Source organism: Xenopus laevis, chromosome 8S, assembly GCF_017654675.1.
Source record: "Xenopus laevis strain J_2021 chromosome 8S, Xenopus_laevis_v10.1, whole genome shotgun sequence".
Lineage (NCBI taxonomy): Eukaryota > Metazoa > Chordata > Amphibia > Anura > Pipidae > Xenopus > Xenopus laevis.
The window spans coordinates 102,713,787-102,741,476 of record NC_054386.1 but is presented as its reverse complement, the minus strand read 5'-3'; the positions used below and the strand labels follow the sequence as shown (position 1 = coordinate 102,741,476).

Here is a 27,690-nt window from a genome sequence, read left to right as displayed (position 1 = left end):
AAGGATTCACAGCCCCCCCTCCTCTTGTGGGCCCTAGGGGGTCCTGGTTGTATTAATGGGAGGTGGAGCATGCATATTCATGGCTTATTGGAGGGCCATGAAGTAGTAGAAGTAACACTGTTACTATAGGCACCATCTTAGTCCCAGAGCCAAGGTACGTTTTGGTTGCGTTTAAATGAAATCCATTTGATAAACAGGAGAGAATGTAGAGAACGTGCTGGAGTCCAGGGGTTTGTGTTGTAGGTCTCTGGCAGTCTCTTTCCAGGCAGAGCTTGTGGGGTCTCGTCTGTCAGGGTCTCAGGCCATTAAATGCAGATAATCACAGGGACATAAACCCCCCACCAACCCTCTCGCCTGAATCCCATTAGGCCCCCTCCATCCCCAGCTGCGCCCCTCTCCCAATTACAGAACAGTGAGAGGATGATTGGGCACATAGGAGTCCATTACAGGGGAAGGCAATGTGTGCGGCTACTGTGGCCCCTGGTAATGGAGGGACATGGGGCCCTATGCCCACTGGGTTATTGGACAGGACTGCACTAAATTAGCCAAGGCCAGCAGATAATGAGCCGTTCCTATTGCCCCTAATAAATCTGCCAGTCTAATTGCCCCAATTATTCTGTACAACGGTGTCTGTCTGTAACAGGGACGTTCATGGGTGCCCTGGGGGCACTTGTAATATACAGAGGGTCAGAGGAAAGGAAAAGTCACCTCTAGCTTTTAGGATGTAACCAAAGCAGAGTTGCAGTTGGTCAGTTGCTGAATCTCATCTGAGTGGGGGTGGGTGGGCAATTATATGTTATGACTTATCACTGCACCACAAGATTGCAGGCTGATAGCAGAATATGCCCCATGGCATCTTACAGTTGGGCAACAACCACTTTACTTTGCTGCACTGTAGTAAATCAAGCCTTAAGCCGTCACATTCTTAGTGACCAGAGGCAGTGCCCTAACTGATCCCACGCCAGGCCCAATCTTCCATCCAGCATAACGTGGGTTAACTAAAAGCCTCCCCATTCAATAAAGATACAGAGGGAAGAAAATTGTGCCATAAAGCAGAGCAGCAGGACGGAAAGTGCAGGAGGCTCACGCGTCACTGTCACCAACCAGCGATTTATTAAAGACAAAGTAAACCCAACACATGACTAGAGCTTCAATGGAAACCATATATCCTCACTAATATCTAGAAATTTACAGAGAGAAAGAACGTTCTGTGTTTGCAGTAACATTATCGTATGATAATATCTAAGGGAAACAACATGGCAGCTCCCACCCATCTATACTGATACAAATGGAGGACGTTCAATGCACCCAGGAAGCTGCAGGGAGTTCTACACAAATTCTAAATGGCCTCCTACAAGGTTCTTGTCAGTTGCAGTTTTATTACAAACAATAGGACTGTACAAAGAGGTAAATGACAACCTTGATGATCTTCCGTAGGACTCATCATCTGTGCCGCCATCAGTGTAGTATCAGCCGAGTAGCCACAAACCAGAGGCACTTGGATGAGCCATGAATATGTCCGTGTGATAGTTGCGCCCTCTGCTGGTGATCCCAGGTACAACTGCTCAGGGCTCAGGTTCTGGTGCCGATTCTGCTGCCTGTCGGGCCAGCCACTGCTTGTAGCGCTTGGTCTTGGGCTTCTCAAAGTTCACCACAGACATGGGCACACGCACGGTATCAATGCCATTCACCTGGGCAGGGGGCAAGGGAAAGAGGGGTGAGTGTGTGACTGGCCTGTGGTTTTACTATAGACATTAGAGAATATGATATATAGAAATTTGCAGCATTTCCAGGGCACTTACTGTCACCTCACACCAGTACTCTCCCCACTGTGTGATTGGCTCCTCTGGGATCTTCAGCGCTTCTACAGGGGCCACTATTCCCAGCTGCAGGGACAAGCCATTTATACTGTTAGTGGTTCCAAAAAATCACAATCGGCCCAGTGCCACCACCAACTGCAACAACTGCTCCTGAATCACAGTACCCGACTTGTACCCAAGTACTCACTGAATCACTCCATGGCACCACCCTGTGCCCCCAGCTACTGTGCCCTCAACTACTGTGCCCCAGGCTTTCTACAGTTACTACTAATACTGGTTATATTACTCAACGCTCTACTAGAAATATCTGCACTGGTTGCATAAAAGGGATTGTACATAGCCTTATACCAGTGTTTTACAGACCCACTCACCTGCCTCTACACGGACCCACTCGCCTGCCTCTACATGGACCCACTCGCCTGCCTCTACACTCACCCACTCGCCTGCCTCTACACGGACCCACTCGCCTGCCTCTACACGGACCCACTCGCCTACCTCTACACGGACCCACTCGCCTGCCTCTACACGGACCCACTCGCCTGCCTCTACACTGACCCACTCACCTGCCTCTACACTCACCCACTCACCCGCCTCTACACTCACCCACTCACCTGCCTCTACACTCACCCACTCACCTGCCTCTACACTCACCCGCCTCTACACTCACCCACTCACCCGCCTCTACACTCACCCACTCGCCTGCCTCTACACTCACCCACTCGCCTGCCCCTGCCTCTACACTCACCCACTCGCCTGCCTCTACACTCACCCACTCACCTGCCTCTACACTCACCTGCCTCTACACGGACCCACTCGCCTGCCTCTACACGGACCCACTCGCCTGCCTCTATACGGACCCACTCGCCTGCCTCTACACTGACCCACTCACCTGCCTCTACACTGACCCACTCACCTGCCTCTACACGGACCCACTCACCTGCCTCTACACGGACCCACTCACCTGCCTCTACACTCACCTACCTGCTGAAGACCACAGTGCAGCGATACTCACACTCTTAAATAGATTCCGAGCAACAATTTCCTTGGTCACTTCCCACTTTCCCACATTGTTCTTCATGCCGATCTCCAGATGAGAATTCTGCAGGTAATTCACGGTCTAAAACAAAGCCAGAATTTCACTGTACTGTGGATTATTACTCTGGATTTCCACAGCTACTGCATTCAATGTACAACGGAGAGGGGGGAACCCTGGGGTGCAGCGGAGTATTTACCCTCACTCAGGATTGGCCACAACCTCTGTCTCTCTCTCTTACCATCTCTCCTGTCCAACTCTGTGTCCTGTCCTCTGGCGCCCCCTCCTGCTGCCTCTGCACAAACCACATACACACACATTATAGATTTATATATCTAGCTATACATTATATATATATATCTATATATATATATATATCTATATATATATATATATCTATATATATATCTCTATCTATCTATTTATACAGTCACACATATTATAGATACATTTGTAGAACAAGGCAGTACACGCCTGGGAACTTGTTTGATAAAAATCAAAGTTTCGGCTCACTTCTAGAGCCTTTGTCAAGATTAAAAATCATACAAACATATCCACCATATGTATTAACCACATGCAAAGAACTTTTTTCAAAACAGTAAATCATTACTTGTTAAATACCATAACAGCTTAACAATAAATATCATCATTCCAATAAATATAATAAATACACAAGGTAAAGATGTTGGATCAGTCAAAGCAATCAAGAAGTTCAAGCAGCAAAGGGTATAATTGCCATAGAATATCTCAAGTTCAAAAAACAATTGAAGAAACGTTGTTCATTTAGTCCCTTAGGAAACATAATATCAAGTCGCCTTATCCAATATGTCTCACGTTGTAACAACAACTGAGACCTGTCACAATCTCTCCTGGGTACAGGGACATGGTCAATGGCAATATATTTAAAAGTAGGTCTATGGCCATTTGGAGATAGTGCTTAGCAACAGGCTTCACTGACTTCCCATCTCTAAAGGCTGTACTGGTCGCTGATCTATGTCCGTCCTGGTTCTTAGGGATGAAACTGTTTTGCCTCTATAGACTAAGCCGCAGGGGCAGGTGATCATATATAGAACGTGTGTGGTGGTGCATGTAATACGGTGTTTCATTTTAATTCTGAGTCCTGTTTGAGGATGATAAAAGACTTCTCCAGGTGACCTGTATCTACAAGAAATACAACTGGTACATCTGAACACCCCGGTTTAGCCGACATCAGCCAAGACGACTGTTGTTTCTGGTAACATCTCACCGGTCAGTTAAAGGGGTTGTTCACCTTTAGATTAACTTTTAGTATGATGTAGAGATTGATATTCTGAGACAATTTGCATTATTATTTGTGGATTTTTAGTTATTTAGCTTTTTATTCAGCAGCTCTCCAGTTGGCAGTTTCAGCAATCCTGTTGCTAGGGTCCAAATTCCCCTAGCAACCATGCACCGAGAGACTGTAATATGAATAGGAGAGGCCTGAATAGAATGATGAGTAATAAAAAGTAACAATAGCAATAAATATGTAGCCTTGCAGAGCTTTTGTCTTTAGATGGGGTCAGTGACCCCTATTTGAAAGCTGAAAAGAATCAGAAGAAGGCACATAATTAAAAAACTATAAAAATAAATAAATAATTAAGACCAATTGAAAAGTTGCTTCGAATTGGCCATTTTATAACAAAACAGATCTCACGAGTTCTGTCCCCTGGTGTATGCCATCATGGGAGGATTGGGGCAAAGTTTGGTCAAATCCTTATCAGCCCTAATTATGGACCAATTATCTTTAACTAAACGGCTTACCCGGTCTGATGCCGTATTACATCTAATAACAAAAGTCACGCGGCTGCTGCTGGAATTCTCACGGGGGTTCTGGCCCTTTCACGAGTAGTAGTGAGAGCCCTCCTAAGGGTTGTAGCATCATACCCCCTGTTCCTAAATCTACCCCACATCTCCTACATCTGCTCTTCACACTGATCATTATTTAAATTATTGCATAGGACCCGCAAAATTGTGAGATTGGCAGGGATTTTTTTAAGAGTAATGGGGTGACAATAGATCAAGTTGTCACTCCATTACTCATACAAAAAACCCTGCCCATGTCATACCATAATCGTTACCCCAATGTTTCTATATGACTGTCACACCAGTTTGGATACATACTCATCAAGAGCTAAGGGTGAACCAGGCAAATGTCTCACACAAAGGGTGTAGAGTCCAAACTGCCGATATTAAAAGTCCAGTGGTTCATGTGCTTTGCCTCAGCCAAGCTTATCAATTCCACTCTACCAGTTAAATCAGTCATGTGCCTCTCTGGAAAGCAGTTCTGTAAGTGTAAGTCAGCTGTAATGGATTGCTCCTGGCATCCAGTTGTGAGGCTCTACTGCAGTGATCCCCAACCAGTAGCTCGTGAGTGACATGTTGCTCCCCAACCCCTTGGATGTTGCTCTCAGTGGCCTCAAAGCTGGTGCTTATTTTTGAATTCCAGGCTTCGAGGAAACTTTTGGTTGCATAAAACCAGTTGTGTTGCCAAACAGAACCTCCTGTAGGCTGTCAGTTCACATAGGGGCTACCAAATAGCCAATCACAGCCCTTCGTTGGCATTCTTAGGGAACTATTTTCATGATTATGTTGCTACCCGACCCTTCTTACATTTGAATGTGGCTCACGGGTGAAATACGTTGGGGATCCCTGCGTCTACTGCAACACAGCAGGGCATTATGAATACCATTATATTTATCTGAAACAAAAAGCACAACATGGTTCTATTCCTTTTTGTAAACCACTTCCTAGTTGCTACTACTATTTGACTCCTGTATCACCTCCTTACCTTAGGAAACCTCAGAAGTCTCAGATCCCAACTCTAGATTGTCAGCTCTATTGTGCAAGGAGCTGCTTAGCCTGGAACATTGTCCATACACTGAAGTCTCAGATCCCAACTCTAGATTGTCAGCTCTATTGTGCAAGGAGCTGCTTAGCCTGGAACATTGTCCATACACTGAAGTCTCAGATCCCAACTCTAGATTGTCAGCTCTATTGTGCAAGGAGCTGCTTAGCCTGGAACATTGTCCATACACTGAAGTCTCAGATCCCAACTCTAGATTGTCAGCTCTATTGTGCAAGGAGCTGCTTAGCCTGGAACATTGTCCATACACTGAAGTCTCAGATCCCAACTCTAGATTGTCAGCTCTATTGTGCAAGGAGCTGCTTAGCCTGGAACATTGTCCATACACTGAAGTCTCAGATCCCAACTCTAGATTGTCAGCTCTATTGTGCAAGGAGCTGCTTAGAGTGGAACATTGTCCATACACTGAAGTCTCAGATCCCAACTCTAGATTGTCAGCTCTATTGTGCAAGGAGCTGCTTAGCCTGGGACATTGTCCATACACTGAAGTCTCAGATCCCAACTCTAGATTGTCAGCTCTATTGTGCAAGGAGCTGCTTAGAGTGGAACATTGTCCATACACTGAAGTCTCAGATCCCAACTCTAGATTGTCAGCTCTATTGTGCAAGGAGCTGCTTAGCCTGGGACATTGTCCATACACTGAAGTCTCAGATCCCAACTCTAGATTGTCAGCTCTATTGTGCAAGGAGCGGCTTAGCCTGGGACATTGTCCATACACTGAAGTCTCAGATCCCAACTCTAGATTGTCAGCTCTATTGTGCAAGGAGCTGCTTAGAGTGGAACATTGTCCATACACTGAAGTCTCAGATCCCAACTCTAGATTGTCAGCTCTATTGTGCAAGGAGCTGCTTAGCGTGGAACATTGTCCATACACTGAAGTCTCAGATCCCAACTCTAGATTGTCAGCTCTATTGTGCAAGGAGCTGCTTAGCCTGGAACATTGTCCATACACTGAAGTCTCAGATCCCAACTCTAGATTGTCAGCTCTATTGTGCAAGGAGCTGCTTAGCCTGGAACATTGTCCATACACTGAAGTCTCAGATCCCAACTCTAGATTGTCAGCTCTATTGTGCAAGGAGCTGCTTAGCCTGGAACATTGTCCATACACTGAAGTCTCAGATCCCAACTCTAGATTGTCAGCTCTATTGTGCAAGGAGCTGCTTAGCCTGGAACATTGTCCATACACTGAAGTCTCAGATCCCAACTCTAGATTGTCAGCTCTATTGTGCAAGGAGCTGCTTAGCGTGGAACATTGTCCATACACTGAAGTCTCAGATCCCAACTCTAGATTGTCAGCTCTATTGTGCAAGGAGCTGCTTAGAGTGGAACATTGTCCATACACTGAAGTCTCAGATCCCAACTCTAGATTGTCAGCTCTATTGTGCAAGGAGCTGCTTAGCCTGGGACATTGTCCATACACTGAAGTCTCAGATCCCAACTCTAGATTGTCAGCTCTATTGTGCAAGGAGCTGCTTAGCGTGGAACATTGTCCATACACTGAAGTCTCAGATCCCAACTCTAGATTGTCAGCTCTATTGTGCAAGGAGCGGCTTAGCGTGGAACATTGTCCATAGACTGAGCAGTTTGTGGTCACTTACCCTTTTCTCGTCTTCAAACATCTTCTTATTCTCAGGTGAGGGGTAAATGGCCAAACCCTGTGACAGCAGCTTATTCCTTCCCAGCGCTTTCTCCACACACACAGTGTCTCCCCGGCCCCCCAGCTCTATAGGGGGACAGTGAGGTTACTAGAGATCTGGATTCTTTATATAGGGGGATACATACTATATATTCACTCACAGGGGGGCACATGTACTCTATAACTTACTGGGCACAGTCTGAGTGAGGAGCAGCTCCATCTTCTCTTTCTTCTTGTGCTTCGTGTCCTCCAAGACTCTGTAGATGCGATGCCTCCGGGGGTGCAGTTTGGGCTCCTCCCCTTCTTTAGGGAGATTCACCTGCCACCAGCGCTCCACCATCACTGTGCCCTATAGCAACGGGGAAGGGTTATTATAGCCTGGGCACCCAATATTACCCATAGTCCAGTAGGGCCATTATCACCTACACAGTAAGTATTGGGGGACAGTACAGTGAGGGATATATGAGGGTTTATATTGGGGGACAGTACAGTGAGGGGTATGTGAGGGTTTATATTGGGGGACAGTACAGTGAGGGGTCTCTGAGGGTTTATATTGGGGGACAGTACAGTGAGGGATATATGAGGGTTTATATTGGGGGACAGTACAGTGAGGGATATATGAGGGTTTATATTGGGGGACAGTACAGTGAGGGATATATGAGGGTTTATATTGGGGGACAGTACAGTGAGGGATATATGAGGGTTTATATTGGGGGACAGTACAGTGAGGGGTATGTGAGGGTTTATATTGGGGGACAGTACAGTGAGGGATATATGAGGGTTTATATTGGGGGACAGTACAGTGAGGGATATATGAGGGTTTATATTGGGGGACAGTACAGTGAGGGGTATGTGAGGGTTTATATTGGGGGACAGTACAGTGAGGGATATATGAGGGTTTATATTGGGGGACAGTACAGTGAGGGGTCCCTGAGGGTTTATATTGGGGGACAGTACAGTGAGGGGTCCCTGAGGGTTTATATTGGGGGACAGTACAGTGAGGGGTATGTGAGGGTTTATATTGGGGGACAGTACAGTGAGGGGTCCCTGAGGGTTTATATTGGGGGACAGTACAGTGAGGGGTCCCTGAGGGTTTATATTGGGGGGACAGTACAGTGAGGGGTATGTGAGGGTTTATATTGGGGGACAGTACAGTGAGGGGTCCCTGAGGGTTTATATTGGGGGGACAGTACAGTGAGGGTATGTGAGGGTTTATATTGGGGGACAGTACAGTGAGGGGTCTCTGAGGGTTTATATTGGGGGACAGTACAGTGAGGGGTATGTGAGGGTTTATATTGGGGGACAGTACAGTGAGGGATATATGAGGGTTTATATTGGGGGACAGTACAGTGAGGGATATATGAGGGTTTATTGGGGGACAGTACAGTGAGGGGTATGTGAGGGTTTATATTGGGGGACAGTACAGTGAGGGATATATGAGGGTTTATATTGGGGGACAGTACAGTGAGGGATATATGAGGGTTTATATTTGGGGGACAGTACAGTGAGGGTATGTGAGGGTTTATATTGGGGACAGTACAGTGAGGATATATGAGGGTTTATATTGGGGGACAGTACAGTGAGGGGTCCCTGAGGGTTTATATTGGGGGACAGTACAGTGAGGGGTCCCTGAGGGTTTATATTGGGGGACAGTACAGTGAGGGGTATGTGAGGGTTTATATTGGGGGACAGTACAGTGAGGGGTCCCTGAGGGTTTATATTGGGGGACAGTACAGTGAGGGGTCCCTGAGGGTTTATATTGGGGGACAGTACAGTGAGGGGTATGTGAGGGTTTATATTGGGGGACAGTACAGTGAGGGGTCCCTGAGGGTTTATATTGGGGGGACAGTACAGTGAGGGGTATGTGAGGGTTTATATTGGGGGACAGTACAGTGAGGGGTCTCTGAGGGTTTATATTGGGGGACAGTACAGTGAGGGGTATGTGAGGGTTTATATTGGGGACAGTACAGTGAGGGATATATGAGGGTTTATATTGGGGACAGTACAGTGAGGGATATATGAGGGTTTATATTGGGGGACAGTACAGTGAGGGGTATGTGAGGGTTTATATTGGGGGACAGTACAGTGAGGGATATATGAGGGTTTATATTGGGGGACAGTACAGTGAGGGATATATGAGGGTTTATATTGGGGGACAGTACAGTGAGGGGTATGTGAGGGTTTATATTGGGGGACAGTACAGTGAGGGATATATGAGGGTTTATATTGGGGGACAGTACAGTGAGGGGTCCCTGAGGGTTTATATTGGGGGACAGTACAGTGAGGGGTCCCTGAGGGTTTATATTGGGGGACAGTACAGTGAGGGGTATGTGAGGGTTTATATTGGGGGACAGTACAGTGAGGGGTCCCTGAGGGTTTATATTGGGGGACAGTACAGTGAGGGGTCCCTGAGGGTTTATATTGGGGGGACAGTACAGTGAGGGGTATGTGAGGGTTTATATTGGGGGACAGTACAGTGAGGGGTCCCTGAGGGTTTATATTGGGGGGACAGTACAGTGAGGGGTATGTGAGGGTTTATATTGGGGGACAGTACAGTGAGGGGTCTCTGAGGGTTTATATTGGGACAGTACAGTGAGGGGTATGTGAGGTTATATTGGGGGACAGTACAGTGAGGATATATGAGGGTTATATTGGGGGACAGTACAGTGAGGGATATATGAGGGTTTATATTGGGGGACAGTACAGTGAGGGGTATGTGAGGGTTTATATTGGGGGACAGTACCAGTAGGGATATGAGGGTTTATATGGGGACATACAGTGAGGGGATATATGAGGGTTTATATTGGGGGACCAGTACAGTTGAGGGGTTATTTGTAGGGTTTTATATGGGGGACAGTAACAGTTGAGGATAATATGGAGGGTGGTTTTATATTGGGGGACAGTTACAGTTGAGGGGTCCCTGAGGGTTTTTATATTGGGACAGTACAGTGAGGGGTCCCTGAGGGTTTATTATTGTGGGGACCAGTACAGTGAGGGTATGTGGAGGGTTTATATTGGGGGACAGTACAGTTGAGGGTCCCTGAGGGTTTATTATTGGGGGACAGTACAGTGAGGTCCTGAAGGTATATTGGGGGGACAGACAGGTGAGGGGTTATGTTGAGGTTTTATATTGGGGGACAGTACAGTGAGGGGTCTCTGAGGGTTTATATTGGGGGACAGTACAGTGAGGGGTATGTGAGGTTTATATTGGGGGACAGTACAGTGAGGGATATATGAGGGTTTATATTGGGGACAGTACAGTGAGGGATATATGAGGGTTTATATTGGGGGACAGTACAGTGAGGGGTATGTGAGGGTTTATATTGGGGGACAGTACAAGTGAGGGATATATGAGGGTTTATATTGGGGGACAGTACAGTGAGGGATATATGAGGGTTTATAATGGGGGACAGTACAGTGAGGGGTATGTGAGGGTTATATTGGGGGACAGTACAGTGAGGGATATATGAGGGTTTATATTGGGGGACAGTACAGTGAGGGGTCCCTGAGGGTTTATATTGGGGGACAGTACAGTGAGGGGTCCCTGAGGGTTTATATTGGGGGACAGTACAGTGAGGGGTACTGTGAGGGTTTATATTGGGGGACAGTACAGTGAGGGGTCCCTGAGGGTTTATATTGGGGGACAGTACAGTGAGGGGTATGTGAGGGTTTATATTGGGGGACAGTACAGTGAGGGGTATGTGAGGGTTTATATTGGGGGACAGTACAGAGTTTAGGGAAATGAGTCGCTACTGTCGGTCCCCGATTACTCACCCGGCTGGGGGTGACACACAGCGCCCCACATGTCAGTAGTTCGGGGGCTCCCCGGGTGAGGAGGAGACGAGAGGTCAGACTCAGCATCTTGCGCACACGCTTCCGTTCTCAAGCAAGGACATCACGTGAGGCGCCCGCCAGCCAATGGGTAACTTGCCTGTGACATCACCGACCGGAAGTGTCGTGTGTGAAACTTTCAGTCGAATATCTTCTGTCAGACTGTGATTTCCCGCCAGTTTATTCGCCTTGTGGATGTTGTGCGCCGGTTAGTGAGCGAGTCGCTCGGTCGTGTCGCACTTTTGTTCATTATTATTATTATTAGTGTCCGTGTTACACCCGCTATTAACCCTGTGCTGCTGAGGATTAGGGAGACACATAATGAAGTGTTAATGTGTGGGAGTAAAATGCGGCCTGTGTCAGCTGCTGTACTGTGGGATTATACTTTCCCTATATTCACTGGGGACTCGTGGCTCCTCCTCCTCCAATAGTGATGCAAAAAGACCCCGTCCCCAGTGTGGGAGGAGCTGCGCGTCCTTTATACACAGGGGCGTGTCTGTGGCGAGACTGTCAGTCAGGGATGTGTGGGAGGAGCTGCGCGTCCTTTATACACAGGGGCGTGTCTGTGGCGAGACTGTCAGTCAGGGATGTGTGGGAGGAGCTGCGCGTCCTTTATACACAGGGGCGTGTCTGTGCTGAGACTGTCAGTCAGGGGATGTGTGGGAGGAGCTGCGCGTCCTTTATACACAGGGGCGTGTCTGTGCCGAGACTGTCAGTCAGGGATGTGTGGGAGGAGCTGCGCGTCCTTTATATACAGGGGCGTGTCTGTGCCGAGACTGTCAGTCAGGGGATGTGTGGGAGGAGCTGCGCGTCCTTTATACACAGGGGCGTGTCTGTGCTGAGACTGTCAGTCAGGGATGTGTGGGAGGAGCTGCGCGTCCTTTATACACAGGGGCGTGTCTGTGCTGAGACTGTCAGTCAGGGGATGTGTGGGAGGAGCTGCGCGTCCTTTATATACAGGGGCGTGTCTGTGCCGAGACTGTCAGTCAGGGGATGTGTGGGAGGAGCTGCGCGTCCTTTATATACAGGGGCGTGTCTGTGCTGAGACTGTCAGTCAGGGGATGTGTGGGAGGAGCTCCGCGTCCTTTATACACAGGGGCGTGTCTGTGCCGAGACTGTCAGTCAGGGATGTGTGGGAGGAGCTGCGCGTCCTTTATACACAGGGGCGTGTCTGTGCTGAGACTGTCAGTCAGGGGATGTGTGGGAGGAGCTGCGCGTCCTTTATACACAGGGGCGTGTCTGTGCCGAGACTGTCAGTCAGGGGATGTGTGGGAGGAGCTGCGCGTCCTTTATACACAGGGGCGTGTCTGTGCCGAGACTGTCAGTCAGGGGATGTGTGGGAGGAGCTGCGAGTGGCTGCAAATGATCAGAGACAAATAAGCAACTCCTGCAAGTGCTTCTTCCCCTTCAAACACCGACTTGTTTTCATACAGATCTCCAGAAATAATGACTTTTTACATTGACTTTCTGTTTTCTATGTGTGACTGTTTTTCGAATATTGAAGTGTAAAGTGTCATTTTTCACCTTCTAAAGCAGCTCTGGGGGTCGCCGACCCTGTAAACTGATCTAAATGGATACATTTCGTTGATCCATTTGTTATGTTTGTCCCTGCTGAGCAGAATCCCTGAGTTTCATTACAGGCAGCTGTTAGACTTGATACAATAGTTACTGATACTCCAGAGATGAGAAATGGATCAACTCAATGTTGTAAAATTGTAACAGAATCTGCACCTGAATTACTGAGCTGTCACTCAAACACCAGAGACACAACATTCAACTTTACACTTAGATTTTGGGAAAACAGTAAAAAATAAATAATAAAAAGTAATTAAAAAAAGTCTTTATTTCTGGTAAATATACTACATATTAACGTAGTAAGTTTGGTTGAAAAGAGACACACGTCCATCAAGTTCAACCTTAAAGGAGAAGGAAAGCCCCAGGGCGCAAACCCCTCCCCCCCTCCCGTGTGTTGCCCCCCCTCCCTCCTCCCCCCTGGCCTACCCCTCCCGCTGGGCAAATGCCCCTAACTTGTTACTCACCCCTCTGCGCAGGTCCTGTCCACGGAGTTCACAGTCGCCATCTTCTCCCACGCGCGTCTTCTTCCTGCTCTGACCGGCGTCTTCTGGCGCATGCGCAGTAGGAACAGTTACCGGTACAGCTCTATTGCGCATGCGCCGAATGTCACGAAGTTTTCCGATTTCACTTCGTGACATTCGGCGCATGCGCAATAGAGCTGTACCGGTACCTGTTCCTACTGCGCATGCGCCAGAAGACGCCGGTCAGAGCAGGAAGAAGACGTGCGTGGGAGAAGATGGCGACTGTGAACTCCGTGGACAGGACCTGCGCAGAGGGGTGAGTAACAAGTTAGGGGCATTTGCCCAGCGGGAGGCGTAGGCCAGGGGGGAGGAGGGAGGGGGGGCAATACACGGGAGGGGGGAGGGGTTTTGCGCCCTGGGCTTTCCTTCTCCTTTAAGTCTATATATAACCTGCCTAACTGTCAGTTGATCCAGAGGAAGGTGAAAACCCATCTGAAGTCTCTCCAATTTGCCTCAGAGGGGGAAAAATTCCTTCCTGACTCCAAAATGGGACCAGTCCCTGGATTTGCCACCCAAGGATGTCAGACTTACTGGCCTATAATTGCCAGATATGCTATATATATATATCTCAAATGAATGCCCTTCTAGGAATCAGTTAAATACCATGTTTCCTATAGGAGAAAAAAAAAGACTCATAAGTCACCAGTCCACCACCTGTTTATGTACCTGTATTTGTTACAATGTAGTGACTCACACTATATAATGACTTTCCACCCGGGTGTTTTGGTCTGAGCACAATTAGGTCGCCCAAAACCATTGGGGTGGAGTACTGTGAGCTAGAGTCCTGCGCGGAACCAATTTCTAAGACCCCCGCCTGAACTGCAACCTGCATATTTACCCACTTTGATCCGCTACCTGGACCTGCAACAACCTTATCCGCAACCCAGGGCCGGAACTAGGGGTAGGCAGAAGAGGCACCTGCCTAGGGCGCAACGAAAGGGGGGCGCTGGGCAGGTACCTGACTTTTGCCTACCCCTAGTCCATATTTGCTGCTCCTCCCCGCCTCCCTCCCCTCAAGCGCTTTACCCCATCTCCCCAGTCACTTTCCCCGCCTCCCTCCCCTCAGTCACTTTCCCCGCCTCCCTCCCCTCCCCTCAGTCACTTTCCCCGCCTCTCACCACTCCCCTCGGTTGCTTTGCTCTGCCTCCAGCGCTGTAACACTCTCCCCTCCGGCGTTGTGCGCATGTGTGCGCACAATGTTTTCAGGAGCGTGCACGTCCGCGTGAGTGATCATGGAGGGAAGCGCGGTGGCCCCCCGGGTCGCCTAGGGTGCCCGGTTGGCTTGGCCCACCACTGCCGCAACCCGACCCGCTGACCCCCATCAAACAGGAAGTGATGTTGCTGCAAAGCCCTTCCATTCCCTTTATCAGCTTAGTCAGTTTTCTTGATATCAATAATAATAATTCACTAAAAATCTTTATTCAGAAAACCCCCCAGTACTCAGATGTTCCTGGGAAATGAAAGACATACTGTCACGACCGGTACCCAATACCAGAACAAGTGCCAAGCACCCTGGTCTCGGCTTCACCAGTAGTGTGACCACCATTGGGCTTCGGGAGGAGCCCTCAGCTTACTTGGGTGCCACCTGGACTTAACGAGGGGTGCAAGGCGAGATGTTCTGGCTGGCAAAGGGGCAGGGCTGTTAGCAAAGTCTTTTGGGCCGAAGGTCACGGTACAAATGGAGCAGGCAAGAGAATCATCAGACAGGCAGAGTCGAGGCAGGCAAATATCAAGAATCCGGGTTGTCAATCAAGGGGTTAAGCAGGAAGAGTTGTCGTAGGCAGGCGAGGGTCAGGAACAGGCTGGGTCAAACACGGGTAATCAAACAGACTAGATACAGAAAAGATTGGAGGCACAAGGCTCAGGAACCACTAGAAACAAGTTCTATCACGGTATCAGTCAGCAGTCTGAATGGGCCTTTTATAGGGCAAGAATTCCACGCCCAAGAACGTGTGTTTTCGCGCCTGCGCCTTTAAGAGGTGTGCCGCGCGCACCCTAAGAGCACTAATGGCGCCGGGAGGAGGAAGAAGAAGGAGCGCGGCGGCCGTCCATGCCGCCGAACCACTAGACCACCAGGTATTTTTATTACACATACCACTGTTATCTTTTTTGTTGAAAGTGGAGTCAATTATTATGCAGGCTGAGAGGGGTTCCCAAACTTTTTCATGTGACTGTATTAAATCATATTTGCTCTCCATGATGAGGAAATGTATCCTGCTTAATATATATATGTACCATTATTGCCCTAACTCTATCTCTGATCCTGCAAACAGAACCCCTAAACTGCAGAGACTTGACATGGGCAGAAAACAAAGCTGGAGGTACCGGAGAGGGGGGTACAAGGTTTTCCACATACTCGACACGTCCTACTGACCCCAATCATATTGTTAGGAATATATTGCCGGGTGTGTGGTTGGCAGGGAATGTAATTCTCTGGGGCTGTTTTTAGATTTGTTTTCCTCTGCTAATATTCTACTATCTGATTTTTCTTTATTACTTCTGTAAGTATTATACAGTATTCCATGATGCTTCTTTTCAAACAAACAATATTTTGTTAACACAAGTGTTTGAGATCACAGGGGCTTATTTATTTACTTGGTATTTGAATTGTGTTGTTTTTTTTAACTCATGCCAGGGAACATTAAAGGAGAAGGAAAGCTACGGAGGCATTTTATTGGCAATAGATTAGCTACAATAGTGCAAGTGAGAACACTATATTTATTCTGTAGAATCTTTTACCATACCTAAGTAAACAGCTCTAGAAGCGCTCTGTTTGTTTAGGATAGCAGCTGCCATATATGCTTGCTGTGACATCACTTCCTGCCTGAGTCTCTTCCTGCTCACTCATAGCTCTGGGCTCAGATTACAGCAGGAAAGGGAGGAGGGAGAGAGAGGAACAAACTGAGCATGCTCAAGCCCTAGCCCTGGAGGTTTAAGCTGAAAACAGTTAGTCTGATACAGAAGCCCATGAGTACACAATAGAAGGAAAGAAATGTGCTGTTTGACAGAGGACTCAGAGCAGCATTACTTTGAGGGTTTACTGGTGTATTTATATAGACCTTTCTGATAAAACTCACTTTTAGCCTTTCCTTCTCCTTTAATTGCAAATAAACAAGATGACTGTTCTTTAACTACGTCAAGCAACCTACCCTTCATGTTCTACTGGTCCAAGAAACCCATTTAGTGTGTTTGTAATGTGATTGTATCAGGGGACAAGAAAACTGCCACAGACTCGCGTACAGACCAGGGTTACCCACCAGCCCCAGGGAGATTTCGGGATGAACCTCAGATTTTAAGTGTCAGCACTTTTTCCTCAGGGCGACATTAGTGGGATGTGGAGGTCAGTGAATCAGGGGGGGACTGGGGGGTAGGGGTGGCCTATCCCAGTATAAATAGAGAAGGGTCTCCTTCCTGCATTGGGGAAAATGAAGAGTCCTGGGCATTGTACAAAGAAGATGGAAACTATTCAGCACGATATGATTATAAATGCATTCATTTCTCTCTTCAACCTTCCTGCCGGAGAATCAGGATCTCACTGAACTATGAGGATGGACTTGTGTCCTTTTATGAGCTCAGTGAGCCAATCAGGGAACTGATGAGGATGAAAGAGTTAATTAGCTTTTCTTACCCGCACAGCTGTCCTGCACACTCATTGGGGCAAATTCACTAAAGGACAAAGCGCCTAACGCTAGCCTTAATTCGCTAGCGTAGCGCATTTTCGTTAATTCGCCGATTCACTAACGGACACTGGCATAAATTCGCTAGTGTTACTTCGCCTGGCGAATATCTGCAACGGACATTACTAAGCAAACTCACTAACGCGCGCAGTGTACTGAACGCTACCTTTTACGCTAGACTTCCTTCACCACCTCAGACCAGGCGAAGCGCAATAGAGTAGATAGGGATTGCTTCCAAAAAAGTTCAAATTTTTTCTAAGTCCCAAAAAACGCTGGCGTGTTTTCTACATGATGGCTGATAGGCTGAAAAAGATCGAAACATTTTTTTGGGGCTCCCCTCCTTCCCCCCTACATTTCCTGACTCATGGCACCTTAACTATACAGTGGGCACATGTGTAGGGCAAAATAAACATTTTATTTGATGTTTTGAAAGTTTCCCAGGCATTTGTAGTGATTCTACGTATTCCTCCATTGAAATAGCGAATCAACGCTAGCGCAACTTCGCAACCTTACGCTACCCCTGAGCGCAACTTCGGATTTTAGTGAATTTGCGGAGCGCTGGCGAAACTTCGCCTGTGTGGCGAAGTGCGGTGAAGTTACGCCTGGCGCAACTACGAATCTTGGTAAATTTGCCCCATAGACCTTTCCAAATCGGCTGTGTTCTCGTACATCAAATAAATGATGTTTCTGATATATGTGATTGTTCTTTGTGAAACATGATTGTTTTCATTTTATTAGACACTTAGAAGCCTTCAGAAGTGCAATTACACCAAAATTCTTGCATATTTTGAAAGTTCAGGTTGTCCTGAAAAAAAACAATATATTGTTTTCCTGGGTTAACTAAAAGACCCCCCAGGAAAGGCCCTTAAAGTGAAAGAGTACAAAATGTCTAAAAACTGCTTGGCAGTAGACAAAATGGTTGTCAGGGAAAGAGTTAATACAAGGGGCGGCCACTTTAGTAAATAGCAACAAGGAACACGAGTTGAGTTGGATTCCGTCCCCACTTGTCTCCTTCTCATTTGTACGTCCTGCTCCCAGTGATGGCGGCTGCCGGACTCAGTACTGATCTGAGTTGCTCCGTGTGCCGCGAGATTTATACAGACCCTGTAACTCTGCCGTGTGGCCATAGCTTCTGCCGGGACTGTATTGAGAGAACATGGGACTGGCAGAAGAGTATAGAGGAAAATCTTACCTGCCCTGAATGCCGTCACAGATACAGGAATCGGCCTGAGCTGAGAAGGAATGTGACACTGAGCAGCATAGTGACGAGTTTCCTCCCTTCTGCTGCTGAGCAGGATGGGCCTGGGATCTACTGTACTTACTGCTGGTCCCCCCGTGTTACTGCCTGCTCTACATGTCTCCTGTGCAAGGTCTCTCTGTGTTATAAACATGCCGGGGAGCACAGCAAGTCAGCAGAACATCAATTAACGACCCCGACTCCCTCCCGCAGGGACAGACATTGCTCCAAACACCCAGATCTGCTGCTGGAGTATTACTGCCCCCAGGATGGTGTCTGTGTCTGTGCCTCCTGCAACAGGGTCGGAGAGCACAGGGGTCACAGTCTGGAGCCACTGAATTCGGAAACTGCTGAGAAGAAGAAAGAGACACTGAGGAAAGTTGTGGAGAAACTGAGCCCAGAGAGAGAGGAGACTGAGGGGCAAATCCAGAGACTGCAGGAGCGCAGGAGAGAAGTGGCAGAAAAAGCAGCCGGTGAGACAGAGACAGTCACTGCCCTGTTTAGAGACATCAGGGAACAGCTGGAAGCCCTAGAGAAGCGACTCCTGAGGGACATCTCCAGGGAAGAAGAGAAGGTTTCCCACCAACTCCATGATCTGATCCAACAGCTGGAAATAAAGAAGGACGAGCTGTCCAGGAAGATCCGTCACATTGAGGAGCTGTGCAACATGGCAGATCCACTCACTGTCCTACAGGAACCGGAATCACATGGAGCTGAATTGTATGGGGCTGAGGGGGGAGACAGAAAGCGCAGAAAGATGGAGGATATAGCAGTCCCTGCTGTAGGGGATCTGGATGTCAATCTGATCTCAGAGACATTACTCACAGGCTTAGCTGGGGTTGCGAGTGAGATAAAGGGACGGTTCTTCCCTGGGCAGGAGGCTACAGACCTGATACTGGATATAAACACGGCTGGGAATTATTTGGCTGTTTCAGAGGACAGGAAAACGGCTTCCTTTTCACCAAACTCTTATCTAGAAACCCATTTAAGATATAAGTTCCCTCAGGCTTTAAGCAGCAGGAGTTTCCCCTCAGGGCGACATTACTGGGAAGTGGAGGGCAGTGAGTCGGGTAAGTGGAGTGTTGGGATGGCCTATCCCAGTATAGACAATGAATGGTGGAAATCCCAGATTGGGGATAACGATAAATCCTGGTGTATAGCCATGCGAAAAAAAAGATATTCAGTGAGACACGACATGAAAGATACAAAGTTACCCCACGTCCCTTCCTGCGGGAGAATCAGGATCTCATTGGACTATGAGGCCGGACGTGTGTCCTTTTATGAGCTGAGTGAGCCAATCAGACACTTACACACCTTCACTGCCACATTCACTGAGCCCCTCCATGCGGCAATTGCTGTACGTGAATATGGTGGTGATGATGATGATGATAACGATGATGATAACGATGATGATGATAATGATGATGCTGATGAAGATGATTTCTGGGTGAGAATCATTAGTTAGGGCAGTGACAGCATGTGGTCAATAGGAGGAGATTAAGATTATTATTTAAACTGGTAAATACTGGGCCCTCTGACCCTACTTATACTCTGAAACATTGTTTGTTTAATGACTGGAAGACCCTTTTTGTTATACATTCATGTAAAGTGCTGTGTAACTGGAGGCACTATATAAATACAGGATGATGATGATGATGATGATGATGATGATGATGGGAATGTGGGGAAGAAATGGACACGTGACCAGACTCACTAGCTCCCCACCAACTGGACACATTTAGTCAGTCATCTAAATGATCTTTTATCAGTGTAATGTTGGGGGTCTCCAGATGAATTGCCCTTATATTATGGGTGGGACACACTTGGGTGGGTGAGGGAGGGTTTTCCCTGTGGGGTTAGATGATATTTTCTTTACATGTTGAGATTTTCCCATAATTGCTTTGATTTAGCAGCACTTGTGTATTCAGTGCTGTACATTTGTACAATACAATAACAGTGGGAAGCTTGGGTGTTAAGCACCAGCGGTTTCTCCTCAGGGGTAACCGACAGTGTCGTCTATAAATATAAATGTAGGGGAGCTGCGTACACTTGTCTCTCCTCTCTGTTGGTTCTGTACTGGGAGGAGCCCACACCCATGTGAGTTGACAGGAAGTAGGTAGTGGGAGGGAGGAAGGAAGTGCTGGGAGAGAAGCTGACAGGAAGTAGGAAGTGGGAGGGAGGAAGTGCTGGAGAGAAGCTGACGGGAAGTAGGAAGTGGGAGGGAGGACATGCTGGGAGAGAAGCTGACAGGAAGGAAGTGGGAAGGAGGAAGTGCTGGGAGAGAAGCTGACAGGAAGTAGAAAGTGGGAGGAAGTGCTGGGAGAGAAACTAACAGGAAGAAACCCCCTAATTACCATGTTCATTTTACAAAATTTGGCAGGTTATGCAAGTTTAAACATATTTCTGTGGCTTTTTTCAGTTATTACAGTTTTGCTAATGAAGGTAAATTGCCCTTTAAGCTGCGAGTCTAACTTCTCCCAAGTGCTGCTTATCTAAATTGTTACAATTACTTATTTGCTTATCTCAAAATTGTTACAAAGTATCTTAGTTGCACTTGGTGGCTGTTCTGGGCTCTCTGCCAAAAGCCAATTAAGTTAGAAACGTTGTATATTTTTCTGGCTGTTCAGTGCAGAGAAAGTTGGGACATTTCAGTACAAATGCAGGACTGTGGGTCGAGCTGTCAAATGCGGGACTGTCCCGCTTAAAATGGGACAGTTGAAAAACAAATAAACAGATATAAAAAAAAAATGGGACAGTTGAGAGGTATGTTGTTGTCATAGTGATTGTTCAGTGTACAAATTTGGGCTACTTTTAAAATGGCCTTTGGCTAGTTTTTGGCAAAAAAAGATGTAACTGGTTTCAAGACCACCTTCTCCTCATGTAAAACTATATAGGGCTGATCCACAGACAAAACTTGCAGCTCTCCAACTCACCTAGCCAATGTCAAGGATACCAGTAAAATAGTCTTCAAAAACAGTGGCCAAAGGTGAATCTCAAGAACTGGCTCAAAGGGGGGCAAAGACAAGGCCTTAAAGTGGACCTGTCACCTACACATAAAAAACTGCATAATGAAAGTCCTTTGCAAATTAAATATGAAACCCCAAAAAATATTTTCATCAAAACATCCATACCTGTTATAAAGGTGTTTAAATATCTAAACTGTCAATCAATTATTACCTGCCCCGCCTCTATGCCCGTGACATAGAGGAGGGGGAGTCAGTTACTTTCACTTTCCATTCAGCACTTCCTACATGTCACTGCTCTCCTCACATTCCCCCTTCCCTCCTCAAGCTCTATAATTGTGTAGGGCACTGCACATGGACATTAGGTCCCCCATTCTGGTGCAAACACAAGATTTTGGGGTGATACACAATTTCCCTTAATAACAGTGTCCACAAAATGGCTCCTGCCTGCTTGCTGTGATTGTATAATTCCAAGACAGACGGAAACAAAATTTAAATAATAAATAAAGTGTAAGTAAAGTTTATTTTGCTCAACTAACATGATAGAAAAGAATTTGAAATTATTTCTTAGGGTGACAGGTCCCCTTTAAGGACCAGAGGAGGATCCTATGGAGGAGCAGTCTTTTTCAATGAAGGTCTGATTCTCAGAACTGCTTTAAAAACTATGGCCAATCTATTGTATCCATCCAAGACAAAAGTATCTCAAAAAGGAAAATAGTGGAAAAGGTAAAAATATATTTACGCCCAGAGATTTTCCCAACTCTGATAGACCAGCCACTGCTCTTGGCAATGCTCTTGTCACCCCCTGGACTTGTGCTCCTTCTGTATAGGCTTCCCAGCCTATGCCGGATGCATCAGTAAAATCCTCTATCCATTGAGGCTCCTCCAGGGGAAAACCCCTGCGAAGATTCACTGGGTCCTGCCACCACACCAGGTGAGACTTGAAGGCTAGAGATAAATATATTTTCTGCAACCAATCCTTGCGATACAGATTCCAGTGAGCCAGAAACCACCTTTGAACAGGCCTCATTCTCCACATCACCCACAAGACTGATGGTAGAGGTTAGAAGGCCCAGAAAACGCATGAGTTCCCTGGCTTGCAAAGAAGTGGGATCCTGGAGATGCTTTGCTCCTGAGGTAACTTGTAAAGAAACCAATCCCAGAGAGCCCGGGTATATCATCCTCTGTGTGGGTACTGGATGACTCTTCTCTTTGTTCAGAACCCATCCAAAATGGATGAGTTGACCTCACCAAGAGTACATGGTTCTTGAGCATCCCTGGATGTCTTGCTACAATGAGATCGCCTAAATAACGATAGACTTCCACTCCCTCTTTCCTCAGCTTGGCAATGAGCTCCACTAACACCTTGATGAATGTTCTTGGCAAGTTAGAAAGCCTGATTTCACCCAAATTGAAAATGGAAACCTTCCCAGTTAAATCTTAAAAATTCCTCTTCCACAGGAATGTGACTATGCGTCCTTTTAGTCGAGAGAAGCTAACCAATCGCTTGTGTGGACCACTGACTTTTTTGTGGCACGTGACTCCATCTTGAATTTTTGATGTTTTATAAACTTTTTTATACTCTTAACTCTAGAATAGGACGTGGATCTCCTGATACTTTTGTAACTAGGAACAAGGGGGAATAAATGCCTTGAACCCATTGCTTAGGGGGAACTGGTAAAGTTGCCTCCATGGAAAGTATCTGGGATATGTAGTCCTGCAAGACTGAATGATCGGCTACACTGTTTGTTCTTCCTGAAGAAATGAAGACATTGTCTTGTAATTATAGAAAGAACCCATTGATCTTGGATTTCTCTGGCCCAAACTTCCTGGAACTTCTGGAATCTTGCCCTTACCAGGAATGGTAGGGCCAGCCTCATCTCATTGCAGCTTTGGTTGACTTTTTAGGGGATCTGATAATCTTAGTCTTAGAGGCATGAAAAAATCCCAATTGACCAGATTTACCAGGCCCGTATGATCTAGCCTCCTCTCTACACCTCTTGTCTTTTTTTTTTTTTTAAAATCGCTTAGTTTTGGGCAAAATAGTATTTTTACCACCAAAAGTAATAATATCATCCACAGATTTACCAAAAAGCTTCTTACCCTCAAAGGGAGGTTTACATAAAGTATTTTTTAATGGTCTGTTCAATGTTCTCTTTAGATGTTAAAAATGTTTTTGTTTTTTTTTCAATTCCATCTGTCTCTCCATTGGATGCTGTGAAATGTCTTCAATTGGGGCAGTGCAGTCTTTTTAGACAGACGGGTCACTGGAGCATCTACAGTTGGTGGATTTTCCCAGATCTCCATGTACTCGTGAGGAAAAGGATAAAGGTTAGAAAATGTATTCTCAACATGAGTCAATAATGTCCTTGATGCACAGGGAAAACATTCTTTTTTTTTTCTTAGAAAATAATGAGGTAGATTTAGGCTTTGGCTAAATGCCTTCTCAAGTTAAAGTGCGTCTAACAGCTTTAATCAGCTAAGGCAGTGATCCCCAACCAGTAACTCATGAACAACATGTTGCTCTCCAACCCCTTGGATGTTGCTCTCAGGGTCCTCAAAGCAGGTGCTTATTTTTGAATTTCAAGCTTGAAAGCTAATTTTAATTGCATAAAACCGAAGTATAGTACCAAGTACAGCTTGTTGTAGGCTGCCAGTCCACACAGGGGCTACCAAATAGCCAATCACAGCCCTTATTTGGCACCCCAAGGAACTTTTTCATGATTGTGTTGCTCCCCAACTCTTTTTACGTTTGAATGTGGCTCACGGGTTAAAAAGGTTGGGGACCCCTGAGCTAAGGTATCAATTTAGCATCAAAACATTGTGAACTTTCAGTTTCCTCCAAAGAGGAATGGGAGGATAAGGAATCTTGAACAACAGAGGTAGAAGGAATAGGTTCTATAGAAACCATAGGTTGCTTTAGTGTAAAAGCTACAGTGTCCTTGATCCTCCTGATTGAAGGATGTAGTAGAAGTGGAAGCAGACTCTTTTTCTTTATCATGTACAGCAAATTCCTGAAATCTGACCATGTCTCTTATGCTTTATAGCAGGATTGTCACATGCCCAACAGCAGTGATCCCCAACCAGTAGCTCGTGAGTAACATGTTGCTCCCCAACCCCTTGGATGTTGCTCTCAGTGGCCTCAAAGCAGGAGCTTATTTTTCAATTCCAGGCTTGGAGGAAACTTTTGGTTGCATAAAAAACAGTTGCATTGCCAAATAGAGCTTTCTGTAGGCTTCTAGTCCACATAGGGGCTACCAAATAGCCAATCACAGCCCTTCGTTGGCATCCTCAGGAACTATTTTCATGTTTATGTTGCTCCCCAACCCTTCTTACATTTGAATGTGGCTCACGGGTGAAAAAGGTTGGGGATCCCGGCCCTACAGGGTCTGAAATCCCCCTTGTGCCATTTCTTAGAAACAGAATCTTCAGCAGGAACAGGGTCACTAAGGTTTAATGAGAGTAGTAATAAATGAGCAGCTTTTTTTACAGAACCCTAAAATAAAATGTAAATATGCTGATAGGACAGTCACACAGTAGATTTAGAAGCAGCACACTTGCCAGCAGCCTGATCCATGTTGTGGCACTTTAAGGGCTCAATAGGGCACAGAACTCTGAAGCCATGATGTTTAAGGGTCCTAGCTCCCTACGGCTGTGCTCTCTCCGCTTGCGTGCGCATACATTGGAGGAGAAGGTACTTATTGGTAAGGGTGTTGTTTTCTTCTGCTTATCCAAGAGAGAGAGAGAGTATACTCAAAGTTTATTATTATGCTGCATGGGATGACCAGGAAAGACTAATTTAGTTTAATAGTGAGGCACATTACTAATAACTAGGGTTGCCACCTTATGATAAAATGCTCACCGGCTGGTGGGCCGTGATGTAAAAGGAGTGGAGTGTGATGTAAAAAGGGGCGTGCCTTGATGTAAAGGGGCAGGGCCTGAACGCGCAATTGCCCAGAAGACAGCAAAAACGGTAAATTTGGAGCGGGTTGGGGACGGCCAAGGGCTTTTGTTAGGAGTATTACAAATTTACCGGCTGCTAAATTGCTGGTAAATTTGTAATACCGGCCCAGGCCTTGGCAGGTGTTTTACTGGTAAAATACCGGCCGGGTGGCAACCCTACTAATAACCCCAATTGAAGGATACAACCAAACATATTCCCTATGTGCCTGACAAACCAATCCAACACACTGGAGGAAGGTTTATTAGGACTCAATAAGCCTAAAGCATTTTGTGCCTAGTAGGACACTTACTCATAGGCTAATGGGCACAGTCTTGTACACTTCCTTGTATAGGGACAGTGACCAATCAAAACATAAATCACAACCGCCAATCAGAATCAGCGAATCAAAGAAAGACACTTCCATGTAAAAAAGTAGACAGGATGGTGTCCATTAGCCGTGAGTAAACTCCCCATTATGCATGAAATGAATTTGACTTTTACGTCCTAATAAACAGTTTACTTGCTATGATCACATGGTAGTTCTTTGGGAGGCACCTAGGGAATATGGCTGCTCTACTAACTACCCTCATCCTGCCTCTCACTCCTACAGGAGGTAACGTTGGGAAAGTGCAGGAGAAGCTGCAGCAACTGCCAGTTCCATTAGTGTATGAGTGAGTGTCAGTCAGGGAAGGGCTTCACTCTCCATTTAGGCCCCTCAGGTTCCTGTTCCAATAGACCTTCCCTCCAGTCATTGCAGATCTCGGGCCAGTTATGGACTCAGGGAATTGTTCCTTAAGAAGCAGAAGATTCATTAGTCAGGTCCCTTCTCTGATCAGAGTAGGTTACACCCCAGGTTCCAGCGCTCATTAGTATCAGTCACCCCGGCTTAGTTACTGGCCCAGTTCTACCCAAAAGGAGAGTCGGGACTCACTACTGGACACTCCCTGGGAATACCCAATGGCTACACATTCATGGACTACTGGATCTCATGGAGGCAACACCAGGGATTACAGATAAGTGGCACCAACATAAAGGGGCCCATTTACTTAGTTCGAGTGAAGGAATAGAATAAAAAAAACTTTGAATTTTGAATGTTTTTTTGGCTACTTCCACCTTCGACTACGACTTCGAATCGAACGATTCCAAATATTCGACCAATCAATAGTCGAAGTACTGTCTCTTTTAAAAAAAAAAAACTTTGACCCCCTAGTTCGCCACCTAAAACCTACCGAAGTCGATGTTAGCCTATGGGGAAGGTCCCAATAGGCTTTCTAAGTATTTTTTGGTCAAAGAAAAATCATTCGATCGATGGATTAAAAAACTTTAATCGATGGATTAATTGCGGTAAATTTCCATTCGGCAGTCGGATATTGAGGGTTAATTAACCCTCGATATTCGACCATAAGTAAATTTGCCCCAAAGTGTCCCCAGTAACCCGGCCAGCCACACCATAAGGGTTAATGAAGGGTTAATAACTCTATTACTTTGTTCTTTACTGATATTCTTTCTATTTGTTTGTTCATGGTTCTGATTGACATGTTTTAGTAAAACAAAAAGTTCCATATTCACTCATTAGAAATACAGCAAATGTGGCCCGGCTGTTACATTAACCCACACCTTGCCAGGCTGCTCGATGGTAACAGGTAATTTGGTACAAATTGGTGACAGTGGTGGTTACAATACACAGTTTTCTGCATTACTTGTGAAATCTTCTGTTTTTCATGTTGCATTGTTTTATAATGGAGGCAGAACATCACCAGGCCAGTGTATTCCTTCACCCCCCCACGTCAGCTCTGCAGGGACTGGGGGTCAGATCCAGAAACTCATTTTTAGATCTGATCCATGTGATGGTGTTACGTCTGGGGAGTAACATTAATGGCTGCGATGAAGGTGCCCGGGTGCAAGAGCTTAACCTTCGGCTACAAGGGAACACCAGACAAGTGCACCGAGGCTTTAAAAAGGAGAAGGAAAGGTTAAAACTAAGTAAGCCTTATCAGAAAGGTCCACCTAAATATACCAGTAAACCCCCAAAGTAGTGCTGCTCTGAGTCCCCTGTCAAAAGAAACATCACATTTCTTTCCTTCTATTGTGTACTCATGGGCTTCTGTATCAGACTTCCTGCCTTCAGCTTAAACCTCCTTGCCCTGGGCAAGAGCATGCTCAGTTTGCTCCTCTTCCCCTCCCCCTCCCTTACTGTAATCTGAGCCCAGAGCAGGGAGAGACTCAGGCAGGAAGTGATGTCACACCACATTAATACTGCAGCTGCTATCCTAAACAAACAGAGAGTTTCTAGAGCTATTTACTCAGGTATGGTAAAACATTCTACAGAATAAATATAGTGTTATAGCTGCACTATTGTGGCTAATCTATTGGCAATAAAATGCCTCCGTAGCTTTCCTTCTCCTTTAATGCTGAAATACAAATGGAATGAAGCTGAGATTGTTTAATCCCTAAAAAATGATCCGATATCATACAACATGAAACTGAACTGTAAGGGGCAGATTTATCAAGGGTCAAATTTCGAAGTGATAAATACTTTGAAATTCGACCCTCGAATTGAAATACTTCGA

At 46.3% G+C, this 27,690-nt stretch overlaps 2 protein-coding genes and 1 long non-coding RNA gene across 4 annotated transcripts; 2 read left to right on the top strand and 1 right to left on the bottom strand.

Moving 5' to 3' along the window:
* Positions 1-1,043: 1,043 nt before the first annotated feature.
* mrpl9.S (mitochondrial ribosomal protein L9 S homeolog) lies at positions 1,044-11,427 on the bottom strand. 2 transcript variants are annotated; one of them, NM_001095121.1, is given in 7 exon segments: positions 1,044-1,691; positions 1,803-1,886; positions 2,833-2,937; positions 3,095-3,148; positions 7,336-7,460; positions 7,563-7,722; positions 11,148-11,241. In NM_001095121.1, coding segments are annotated over 7 exon segments (741 nt in total). In that variant the 5' UTR covers positions 11,235-11,241; the 3' UTR covers positions 1,044-1,565.
* Positions 11,428-17,818: 6,391 nt separating this feature from the next.
* LOC108700433 (E3 ubiquitin-protein ligase TRIM7) lies at positions 17,819-20,633 on the top strand. The gene has a single exon (XM_018233612.2). The coding sequence runs from the start codon at positions 18,018-18,020 to the stop codon at positions 19,677-19,679; it is 1,662 nt and encodes a 553-aa protein (XP_018089101.1). The 5' UTR covers positions 17,819-18,017; the 3' UTR covers positions 19,680-20,633.
* A 171-nt stretch (positions 20,634-20,804) lies between these two features.
* On the top strand, positions 20,805-23,319 carry LOC121397604. Its single transcript, XR_005963789.1, has 2 exons — positions 20,805-21,248; positions 21,769-23,319. It is a non-coding gene; the product is annotated as an uncharacterized LOC121397604 (long non-coding RNA).
* Positions 23,320-27,690: the final 4,371 nt, after the last annotated feature.